The sequence below is a fragment of the Ailuropoda melanoleuca genome, unplaced genomic scaffold (genome assembly GCF_002007445.2).
Source record: "Ailuropoda melanoleuca isolate Jingjing unplaced genomic scaffold, ASM200744v2 unplaced-scaffold5931, whole genome shotgun sequence".
Lineage (NCBI taxonomy): Eukaryota > Metazoa > Chordata > Mammalia > Carnivora > Ursidae > Ailuropoda > Ailuropoda melanoleuca.
In genome coordinates this window covers 207,528-219,880 of record NW_023233070.1, presented here as the reverse complement: position 1 = coordinate 219,880, position 12,353 = coordinate 207,528, and the positions used below count along the sequence as shown (strand labels likewise).

The 12,353-nt window shown below is 36.1% G+C and overlaps 1 protein-coding gene across 1 annotated transcript; it reads left to right on the top strand.

The window, feature by feature from the left end:
- Positions 1 to 1,039: 1,039 nt before the first annotated feature.
- On the top strand, positions 1,040 to 10,436 carry LOC117799877 (A disintegrin and metallopeptidase domain 3-like; the record flags this gene model as incomplete). Its single annotated transcript, XM_034652395.1, has 4 exons — positions 1,040 to 1,105; positions 7,838 to 7,909; positions 8,144 to 8,310; positions 10,325 to 10,436. Coding segments are annotated over 4 exons (417 nt in total), but the record flags the coding sequence as incomplete, so codon positions are not given.
- Positions 10,437 to 12,353: the final 1,917 nt, after the last annotated feature.

Sequence of the window (12,353 nt, the reverse complement as noted above, 5' to 3'; positions counted from 1 at the left end):
AATGAATAATTCTATAGGAATCTTGGCATCAAAGAAAGTCAACCTCAAAGGTGGAAAAATTCAGACTGGCTTTAGCCTTTGCCAAAATGAAGTGCTTACAAGATAGTCAAGAATGTCTAGGGGATGTAGAGAATGGCTTCTTTGNAGAATAATAAATGGCATACATTTTTTAAAGGAAAAAAAAACAACTTTATGTTTTTAGTGACCTAACTGTGTGTGTGGATCACAAAGAAGCTCTTCCAAAGCTCTCAGGACTATAAGAGTGTCTAACAAAGTGGCAGGAAACAGAAGTATTGACATGGTTAAGATGTTCATTTTCCTCAGTGGATCTTAGGTTCAGTGTAATCCCAATTTTGATAATTCTAGGAAACACTTTCATAGATATTGGTTCTCAAATTCATAAGGAAATGTAAAGATCTTAGAATAGTCAAACAGTTTTTAAGAGAACGAATGGAGGACTTACATTACTTTTCTTTAAAGGGCCGGATAGCATATATTTTAGGCTTGTGAGGTATATGATCTGTTGCAGCTACTTCCCTCTACCTTTGTAGCATGAAAGCAGCATCAACAATATATAAACAAATAGGCGTGGCTTTGTTCCAGTAAAATATTTCTAACAAAACAGGTGGCCATACCTTGGATCATTGTTTGCTGACCTCTGCTCTGGAGCTATATACTGTGTTATTGGTGTAAGTATAGACATGGAGATCAGTGGAACAGAATAGATCAGAAGGGGACCCACATAAATTGGCGGACTGATTTTCCACAATGGTGCGAGGGACGTTAAAAGGCTAAAGAATAATCTCTTTAAGAAATGTTGTTGGAAGACTGGACATCTGTGGGCATTGATTCTTTTATTTCCTTATTATCTATATCTTGATGAACCCATATTTATGTATACATTTCTTTGGGTATGTATGTATATATGTGTGTATATATATGTGTATATATACACACACGTACATAATGTTCATGATAATTACAAACAATTTAAGAATTTAAAAAATGTTTTATTTCACTCATGTCCTCTGTTTCACAGGAAAAGTCAGATGTTGCACTATCGAAAAGAGTTCTGAAAATACAAATTGTTATGGATAAAGCCTTGGTATGTATTATTGATATATGCCATCATATCTTTGTCTGTGTTTAAGTTCAAAGGGAATATGAAAAAAACTTGCCTTGTTTGTAATATAGATATTTCCCTCTGTTCACAATATTACCTCAGGATAGCAAGACATAAAAAAATGTCAGTTGCTTTTACATTGACATACAGGGACCAAGAGAATCCTTGCATGTTGTTAAATATTATCTTTTATGAGATGGTTTTATGCTGTATAATTGCTTGAGTTCTCTAGTGGAAATTCTGTATTTCAAAAATGAGATTTATTCATAGGAATGTTCATTTAGTTATGGAAATTCTTGTTTATATGGTCAGTTGAGCAAAGTCATATGAGTAGCAAGTTAAACAATCAGATTTGTCCTTTATTGCTAATATTTTTGAATAAATTGTGTCAATGATTGGTAATTAATAATGTCATGATTTTGTTCATAAAAGGAAATATTTTTAAAAATAAAAGGAAATATTTAGATCTTTAATTAAAAAAATCAGTAACAGTAAAGAATAGACAGACAAAAATAATAAAGTAAAAACACACATAGTTTTATAAACGGGATAAATTATATGCAGAACTGTCCTGTTTTTTAATGTATACATGTGTATATTCATATGCCTTTGTTTTATATATGCTATTTTATGTTATTTTATAATGTTTTCCCACATATGAATGAAATATGTTATTTCAATTTAATTTTGAAGTTCACATAATATCCAACTAATATATTTAAAATAATTTAATTTTATTTACTAGCTAATTTACTAGCTCTATATGTGTTCCTTTCTAGTCTTTGGTGCTTTTGGTCTTTTTTCCCCCACTCAAAGAGTCCCCCTTAGTATTTCTTGCCGGGCTAGTTTAGTGGTCATGAACTCCTTTAGTTTTTATGTGTCTCGGGAACTCTTTATCTCTCCTATTCTGAATGACAGCCTGGCTGGATAAAGTATTCTTGGCTGCATATTTTTCCAATTCAGCTCATTGAATATATCCTGCCCTATGCGTCTGGCCTGCCAGATTTCTGTGGACAAACCTGCTGAGAACCTGATCTGTCTTCCCGTGTAGATTAAGGACTTTTTCCCCCCTCACTCCTTTCAGGATATTTTCTCCATCCCCTCACTTTTGATCTGCAGGTTTCTTTAGGTTTAAAATGAGTCTCCTGTAGGCAACATCGAGATGGGTCTTGTTTTTTAATCCATTCTGACACTCTATGTCTTTTGATTGGAGCATTTATTCCATTTACATTCAGAGAGATTATTGATATGAATTTAATGCCATTGTATTACCTGTTAAGTCATTGTTTCTGTAGATTTTCTCTGTTCCTCTCTAGTCTTTGTCACTTTTGGTCTTTTCTTCCCACTCTTAGAGTCTCCTTTAATATTTCTTGTAGGGCTGGTTTCATGGTCAGGAACTCCTTTAGTTTTTGGTTGTCTGGGAAACTCTTTATCTCTTCTTCTATTCGGAATGATAACCTTACTGGATAGAGTAGTCTTTGCTGCATATTTTCCCCATTCATCACATTGAATATATCATGCCACTGTCTGCTGGCTTGCCAAGTTTCTGTGGCAAGATCTGCTGCTAGCCTTACTGGTCTTCCCTTGCAAGTTAGGGATGTCTTTTTCCTTGCTGCTTTTAGGATTTTTTCCCTACCTCTATATTTTGTAAATTTCACTACAGTACATCTTGGTGTTGGCCTGCTTTTATTGATTTTGATTGGAGTTCTTTGTGCCTCTTGTATTTGGATCTCTGTTTCCTTCCCCAGATTAGGGAAGTTTAGCTATTATTTCCTCAAATAAACTTTCTGTCCCTTTCCCCTCTCTTCTTCTTCTCCTACTTGTATGACATGAATGCTATTACACTTTATGGAGTCGCTGAGTTCCCTAAGCCCACATTCATGATCCAACATTTTTCTTTCCCTCTACTTTTCAGCTTCATTATTTTCCATTATTCTAGCTTCTGTATCACTTCTTCATTCTTCTGCTTTCTCCATCCTTGTGGTCATTACATCCAGTTGGTTTTGCATTTAGGTTACAGCATTTTTTTTATTTCAGCCTGACTTGTTTTTAAGTCTTTTATCTTTGTGGAAAGGTACTCCCTGGTGTCTTCTATGGTTTCATCAAACCCACCTAATCTCCTTATGATTGTTGCTTTAAGTTCTGGGACAGGCATATTACTTATATCTGTTTTGATTAGATCCCATGGCCTTTTCTTGTTTTTTTCTTTTGGGATGAAAGAAATCTTGGTATTTTATCTAGGTGTCTGTCTTTTTCTCTGTGTTAGGAAAGCCTGTTATGCTTCCTGCTTCTGGGAGTAATGGTTTTGTTACGAAGAGGTCGTATACTGTTCCTGGCCTGGTGCTTCAGGAAGTATCTCTAGTATATGCTGTGTGCAATCTGCTGCTATATTTAGGCTGTCTTTTCCTCATGTCAGCCCTCTGCAGTTTTTCCTTGCCTACAGGGGGGAGTGATTGGACCTTGTCCAGAGTGTGGCCAGTTTTAACTGGGTGTGCTCTTGTGTTCCTGTTAAAAGAGGCCTGACGATATTTCCACTAGAGCTGAATCTTTACAGCACTATGATCAGAAGACTTGAGTTTTTTGCTCATCTTCTGGGGTAGGGGACCTCTGCTGTCAGGCACACTTGCCCTAGTTAAGAAGCACCTGCAGAATGTAAGCAGGCATGGCTTGTCGTATTCAGCTCAGGCGTCCATTGTTGATGGGGCTATGCTGCTCACTGAAGTTAGTCTCTGCTGATGGGTATTGGAAAAAAGTGGTGCCGACCCTATCCCTTGTCTCTAGAGAGGTGAGTTCTCACCCACTGCTGTCCAGGAAGCCCTCACAGAGGAGCAAAGTCTTCTCTTGTGTGTCGGAGGCATCCCGCAGATTCCTGCCTTCTCCCTGTCTGTGTCTGGGTTATCTGCCTGCCAGGCAGTGCAGTGCACATGTGCTTTATCTCAGACATACTGGATGAGTTTCAAAATTCCAAACCTCAGGAACCTGTTGTGGTACAGACCTGTGCTGGTTCTCTGGGAGAGAGCTTTGCTAGGCTGGGGCTTGTGCCAGTTTGTCCCAATGGGGCAGTCACACCAATGCATAGGAGCTGGGAGTTTAGAGTAACACACAGCAAAAAGCCTGAGTCCAGGTTAGCCACCCTTGGCAGTGTCTGTGCCCCATGCTTAAGGGGCACGGGGAGCACAATGGCACCCATCAGCTCTTTTGTCTCTGACAGGCAAAGCCACCTCTCCCAGATACACTCCAAAAAGGGGAAACGTCTCTCCCAGTGTATCCCTGGGGATCTTCAGATTGCAGCATCAGCTCCTGGCATCCACCCTCCTTCTCCACAGGAGCACTGCAGCACCCACTGGGCTCCACAGGACCCACAGCACAGAGCTATAAAACTCCAGTCTTTGAACTCTGCTGGTTATAAATACTTAGCATAATCAGCCTCTCTTCTTTTCCCAGTCCATGACTTTGGGGAAGAGTTTTCCTTCTGTAATCCCCTCTGGACCTCTCTCTCTCCCACTCTCTCTCTGCCTGTTTGTCCATCTTTCTCTCTCTTCCCTCTCTCCACAGTCAGGGCTCCCTTCCCTCTGCAGCACCCATGATTCTTTTCTCCCCAAAATCATGTCTCCACACCTCCGACTCTCCATGATGTGACCTCTTCTCTCCCTCCAGTCGTGCAGTTTGTTCTGTCAGTCCTCAGATCCATTAGATCCATTTCTTGGGTGTTCAGAATGATCCAATATTTATTCAGCTGTGTTCCAGGAATGAGGCGAACATAGGGTCCTCCTACTACTCTGCCATCTTAATTGACCTCAAGAGCATTTAGATTTCAACTTTTGTTGTTACAGGAGGAATAATACTATTTGGCCTAAAACTGAGATCACAAGTAGTGGGATTATGCTTTGCCACAGCCACTCCCATGAGCTTGCTAACATTAAATCTAGACAGCTTTTTCTCTCCCCACTTAGCTGGATACCTTCTTAACCATTCCAATTACAACAGAAGGCATTTTCAATGCAAATGACATCATGCAAAACAAAAGCAAACAAAACAAAGAAACCCAACAATGACTAAAGACTCCAAGAGTTCCTTAAAATATTCTATGATTAGTATTTCTTCTCTTATGTTTAGTTTATCTGTCTTCAATTTTAAAGTGTGGTTTTGTAAACAAATATTGATAGGCCTTTTTTTCTCTGATATTCAGTCAGATAATCTCTGTCTTTCCTTAGAACATTCAGTTAAAGTGTGTACACCAAAATTACTGGTAACAATGGATGTAGGTTAAGTGCTGCTGTCCTATTAGTGTTCTATTTGTGCCACCTGTGATTTACTCCTCTGTTCCTCCTTTGTTACCCTTGGATTAGTGGGTTATTTTCAGCATTTGTTTTTATCTGCTATATTGTTTTTTTCTGCTATAGCCCTTTATCCCCCACCTCTTACCCTAGAGGTTTCTCTAGGGGTTCAAATGAACATTCCTAACTTGTTACAGCCTAGAATTAATGTTACACCACTTCACATACAATGCAAGAGCCTTACAACAGTAAAGTTCCATAGAACTCCTTTGTGATATTAGTGTGATATATTTTTACTTCTTCATATGTTATAAACCACAAGATGAATTATTTTAAGGTATTCAATTGTTTAAAGAAATTAAGGAAAGGAAAAAAGCATTTCATTTTCCCCCCACATTTTATTTCCCAAATTCTTCATTCCTTCTTGTAGGTCTGTGTTTCTGATATTTTTGTTTATCCTGTTGATGAAGTCTCTTCAGCTTTTGTTCATATGAGATTATCTTCATTTTATTTTCATTTTTTAAAAGATTTTGTTCATTTGAGAGAGAGAACGCACAACCAGGGGGAGAGGCAGAGGAATATAGGAGAAGCAGACTCCCCACTGATCAGGGAAGCCCAATGAGGAGCTTGATCCCAGGATCCTGAGATCATGACCTGAGCTGAAGGCAGAGTGCTTAACTGACTGAGCCGTCCAGGCACCCCTTATCTTCATTTTTTAAGCATCTTATTTGGAAATATTTTCTTTCATGAAAGTTGTAAGAATAAGAATAAGGAAAGAACACCTATATTCTCTTTTCTTAGATTTACTGTTTAACATTAATTCCATTATCATGTGTATTCTCTATTTTAAAGCAAGTTGTAAATTGTATCATGGAGCTTTTATAGAGTTATCCATGTAAGTAAAATAACATCATTAAAATACTTTTTATCAAGTATTACTGTAAGTATTTTTATTGAATAACACTAAGTATTACTATATCTGAATTTCATTGTGGTTGGACTACGTCATCTAAGTCACACTTATGTTTTATAGTCAAATAACTGTTGTACGGCCTAATATGTCAATTTATATAAAACCTCCATGTATATTTGAAAAAAAAAGTCTCATTGTTTTATATAAGCTTTTATATATACATACCATATCTAAAGTTTTCTTTAATTTGAATACTCTTGAATTTATTATTAACTTGTCTGCTTGATCTATTAAAGATTAAGAGAACTATGTAAAAGCCCCTCACTATGACAATTTCTACTTACAATTTTGTTAAATTTTGTTTTATACATTTTGTTGCTCTGCTATTAGTTATAGTCAAGTTTAGAATACTTCCATATTTCTTGATAATTGAATATTTTATTAATACACTGTGCTAATTATTGTGTGCACTTTTGATTTTAAGCCTTTTTCATATTAATGTAATGATCATATAACATATGCTTTTTGTCTATTATTTTCCTGGTATATATTTTCATGTTTTGACTCAATATCTCTCTGTACTCATAGTTTAGAAGTTTTTATTTTAATTTCCGTATAGTGGATTTTTTAAAAAAAAGTTTCTGACCTTTACCTAGTATTTGGTCTGTTGATAATTTGTGATTATTGACATATATGGGTTTATTTCCATAGTCATATATTTATATTCTTTTGTCTTGCTTTTCATGTGTTCAGTTTTGCAAAGGATCACCTTCATTCATATCACCCATGCTGCATTGTGTAAATATACAATATAGTTTATTGGGAAGGGTTACATACAGAGAAATAACAAAGTATAAATAGTCTGTAAAAACCTAGGAGAATAGCATCTCTTTTGTCCAAATCAGACAACCTTATCCATTTTATTTTCTGTTAGTAGTTTTGGGAGAGTTGCTGAAGATTATTGAAGATAAAATTTGCAACATTTTATGTTTTTTGCTAAAACTTAGAAATGTGTACATACACATAATTAGAAAGTTTTAGAGAAAATATTGACTTCTGTTCCTTTGAATTAAGACATATTCTTGAAATTATTTACTGTAATGGTCCTCAGAGCTCTGTGTTTAGAAAGTACACTGTTTATCCAGGATATATAGTCATCTCTTAGTGGGATGAAGACAAATGATGGCAGCATACTATAGGAGAAAAAAAAAAGACATAGTAGTTTAGTTTGTTGGGCCTTGAGTTCTGGTTTTTGCGCTCAGTAGTTCTGAAATCTTGTAAACTTAAGTTTTCACTCTTAACTTCTGCATGTGTGAAGAGAAAGTTAATCACAACCTTCTTATTTTGAGATTATTGAATAATATATTAATTCTCTAGATTTATACCTGAAACTTGCTAAGTACTAGGTAAATCTTAATTTTTTTCTCCTTTCAGTTGAGCACTCCATTAACATTTTATATCCATTTAAAGTGTGATAGTTCAATAATTTTCACTAGCGATTAAGAAACAAAGTTTGTCTTTCAGTTTGATTATATGGGCTCAGAAGTGGCAGTTGCAGCTGAGAAAGTTGTCCATATCTTTGGTCTAATCAACACGGTAAGTATTTATGTTTCATTTAAAGAAACTTTCCTATTAGTGCAGTAATATTGTTTGTATAAATAGCATATCCAGTTTTTAAAAAATGTAATCCTACCAACTGGTTTCATCCATCAATGAATGAATTTCATCTCCAAAAGAGAGTAAATTGAATATATTAGCATTATGTATAGAGATGTAATGTTATATTTATGATTACCTAAAAACTATATATTATGTATCTTCTACTTGCAGATGTTTTCCCAGCTCAACATGACAATTATACTAACTTCTTTGGAGCTCTGGTCAGATCAAAATAAGATTTCACTTAGCGGGGATGCGAATGATGTACTACAAAGATTTGTGTCATGGAAAGAACAATTTTTGTTTCAAAGGTCCCATGATATGGCATACTTATTAATGTAAGTACTGTATTTGTATTGACATAGGGTTTGTCAAATTATTTCATATGTTAGCTATCAAGTTTATATACAAATTGTGTTATATGTAATGACAAGACACTTAAAAAAAAGATTACCTGCATTCTGTGTTGACAAAATGCAAAATATAAAATTCTGAAAACAATGTAAGACACTAAGTCGCCGTAGGTCATTATTCTCCACTAGCCTTTTTATCTATGGAAATGTAAGAAACTTGAAAATTTGGAAAGCCTTGAGATAAACAGGGGAACCCAATGGTTTTAAGGATTTTCTCAGAGGTAAATAATTGAAACTATCATTTGAACTTTAAATACAATGTACATTAGTTAACAGAATGCAATAATTGCATATAATGCTGGTTAAAATACAATATATCAAATTAGTAATTTGGTTATGGTTGGTATAGCTATACTGACACGAGGTGTAGCTATTTAACTACTTGCACTATTTTTTTCAAGAGTCTGTATAGGTTTCTGTTGATACTTTGATTTTTTTAATGATTTTTTTATTATATTATGTTAATCACCATACAGTACATCCCCGGATTCCGATGCATAGTTCGATGCTTCATTAGTTGCGTATAACACCCAGTGCACCATGCAATACGTGCCCTCCTTACTACCCATCACCAGTCTATCCCATTCCCCCACCCCCTTCCCCTCTGAAGTCTTCAGTTTGTTTCTCATAGTTCTTAGTCTCTCAAGTTTCATTCCCCCGTCTGATTACCCCCCTTTTCTTTATGCCTTTCTTCCCCTACCGATCATCCTAGTTCTTATGTTCCATAGATGAGAGAAATCATATGATAATTGTCTTTCTCTGCTTGCCTTATTTCACTTAGCATTATCTCCTCCAGTGCTGTCCATGTTGCAGCAAATGTTGAGAAATCGTTCTTTCTGATAGCTGAGTAATATTCCATTGTATATATGGACCACAGCTTCTTAATCCACAGAGTGGCTGTACCAACTTGCATTCCCACCAACAATGTAGGAGGGATCCCCTTTCTCCACACCCTCTCCAACAATTGTTGTTTCTTGCCTTGTCTATTTTTGCCATTCTAACTGGCGTAAGGTGGTATCTTAGTGTGGTTTTGATTTGAATTTCCCTGATGGCTAATGATTTTGAACATTTTTTTCATGTGTCTGTTAGCCATTTGTATGTCTTCATTGGAAAAGTGTCTGTTCATGTCTTCTGCCCATTTTTGATTTGTTTATTTGTTTCTCGTGCATTGAGTTTGAGAAGTTCTTTGTAGATCTTGGATACCAGTCCTTTATCTGTAGTGTCCTTTGCAAATATCTTCTCCCATTCCGTGGGCTGCCTCGTAGTGTTTTTGACTGTTTCCTTGGCTGTGCAGAAGCTTTTTATCTTTATGAAGTCCCATAAGTTCATTTTATCTTTTGTTTCTCTTGCCTTTGGAGATGTGTCGTGAAAAATGTTGCTCTGGCCGATGTCATAGAAGTGGTTGCCTATGTTCTCCTCTAGAATTTTGATGGATTCCTGATACTTTGATTGTTGAGATCGAAAGAATAAAAATTCTGAAGATCTGAAGAATATGCAACTTGTGGCATTCTATCTCTTCTTTTCTTGAGGAGTCTACTGAGTATTCTGTCTCTTTGTCTCCCTGTCCTCCAATCCAACATTTTTTACATGCATTAGGGGTTCACTATTAGCAAATCATGACAATAAGCTATCCTGACTTGTACGTCTTCAAATTATATCTATCCAGTGGTGGCAACATTGGTGATTGTTTTGGAGGGATTAGGCACTGCTGGATTTTTGGCTGTGTATCATATAATGTTAATGTAGACTTTAGAACTTAACTTTTCAGGAACTGTGGGAGATTACCCAAATACAAAATGATTGAAAGCATGAGATGTGATATGTAATATTTGTATTTAAAAAAATATATGGCTTTATTGAGAAATCCAAGTCTTACAACGTCATTATGTTAGTAATAATTTAAAATGCATTTATTCAAAAGAAAAATTTTATTATCTAGTTACAGGGACCATCTTAATTTTGTGGGAGCAACATATCATGGAATGGCATGCAATCCAAAGTTTGCTGCAGGAATTGCTCTGGTATGCATTTTATTCCCATCTATTCAGTAATTATGTCATGTTTTGAAACAGCCACTTCAAAGAACAAAATATGTATAGTATATTGCCATGACGTTTTGACAAATTTTTCTACGAGTATGCTTTTTTTTTTTAAGACTTTGAAACTCAAATGTTATAATTTTAAAGGTGTTTTGCTATTGTGGTAAAATGCAAATAACATACAATTTACCATTTTGACCAGTTTTAAGTGTATAATTCAATAGTGCCAAGTATGTTCACATTGTTGTGAAACAGATCTCCAGAACTTTTCATCCTGCATAAATGAATGTTTGTACTTTTTGACCAACTGGCCCCATTTTCCAGACAATCTAGCACCTGGAATAAACCATTCTACTCTCTGTTTCTGTGAGTATGATATTTTTAAATTCCACATATAAGAGAAATCATATAATAGTTGTCTTTTTCTGTCTGTCTTGTTTCACTTAGCATGATTTCAACCAGGTTCATCCAGGTTCATCCATGTTATGGCAAATGGCAGGATTTCATTCTTTTTTATGACTGATTAATATTCATCTATATGTGAATTTATTATATATGTGAATATTCATATGTGTGTGTATATGTGTGTGTACATATATATACATATATATGACATTTTTTATTATTATTTTTTATTTTTTTAAGATTTTATTTATTTATTCAACAGATATAGAGACAGCCAGCGAGAGAGGGAACACAAGCAGGGGGAGTGGGAGAGGAAGAGGCAGGCTCATAGCAGAGGAGCCTGATGTGGGGCTTGATCCCATAACGCTGGGATCACGCCCTGAGCCGAAGGCAGACGCTTAACTGCTTTGCCACCTAGGCGCCCCCTATATGACATTTTTTAAATTTTTTTTATTATATTATGTTAGTCACCATACAGTACATCCCAGTTTTCCAATGTAAAGTTTGATTATTCATTAGTTGCGTATAACACCCAGTGCATCATGATATACCTGCCCTCCTTACTACTGATCACCAGTCTATCCCATTCCTACAAACCCCTCCGCTCTGAGGCCCCCAGTTTGTTTCTCATACTCCATAGTCGCTCATGCTTCATTCCCCCTTCTGATCACACCCCCCTTTCTTTATCCCTTTCTTCCCCTACCGATCTTCCTGTTCTTATGTTCCATAGATGAGAGAAATCATATGATAATTGTCTTTCTCTGCTTGACTTATTTCACTTAGCATTATCTCCTCCAGTGCCATCCATGTTGCAGCAAATGTTGAGAACTCGTTCTTTCTGAAAGCTGAGTAATATTCCATTGTATATATGGACCACAAGTTCTTAATCCATTCATCTGATGAAGGGCATCTCAGTTCCTTCCACGATTTGGCTATTGTGGACAATGCTGCTGTGAACATTGGGGTGCATATGGCCCTTCTCTTCACTACGTCTGCATCTTTGGGGGTAAATACCCAGTATTGCAATGGCTGGGTTATAGGTTAGCTCAATTTTTAAATTTTTAGGGGACCTTCACACTGTTTTCCAGAGTGGCTGTACCAACTTGTATTCCCACCAACAATGTAGGAGGGATCCCATTTTTCCACAACCTCTACAGCAATCGTTGTTTCTTCCCTTGTCAATTTTTGCCATTCTAACTGGTGTAAGGTGGTATCTTAGTGTGGTTTTGATTTGAATTTCCCTGATGGCTAATGATTTTGAACATTTTTTCACGTGTCTGTTAGCCATTTGTATGTCTTCATTGGAAAAGTATCTGTTCATATCTTCTGCCCATTTTTTGATTTGATTATTTGTTTCTCATGTATTGAGTTTGAGAAGTTCTTTGTAGATCTTGGATACCAGTCTTTTATCTGTAGCATCACTTGCAAATATATTCTCCCATTCCGTGGGCTGCCTCTTAGATTTTTGACTGTTTCATTGGGTGTGCAGAAGCTTTTTATCTTGATGAAGTCCCACAAGTTCAA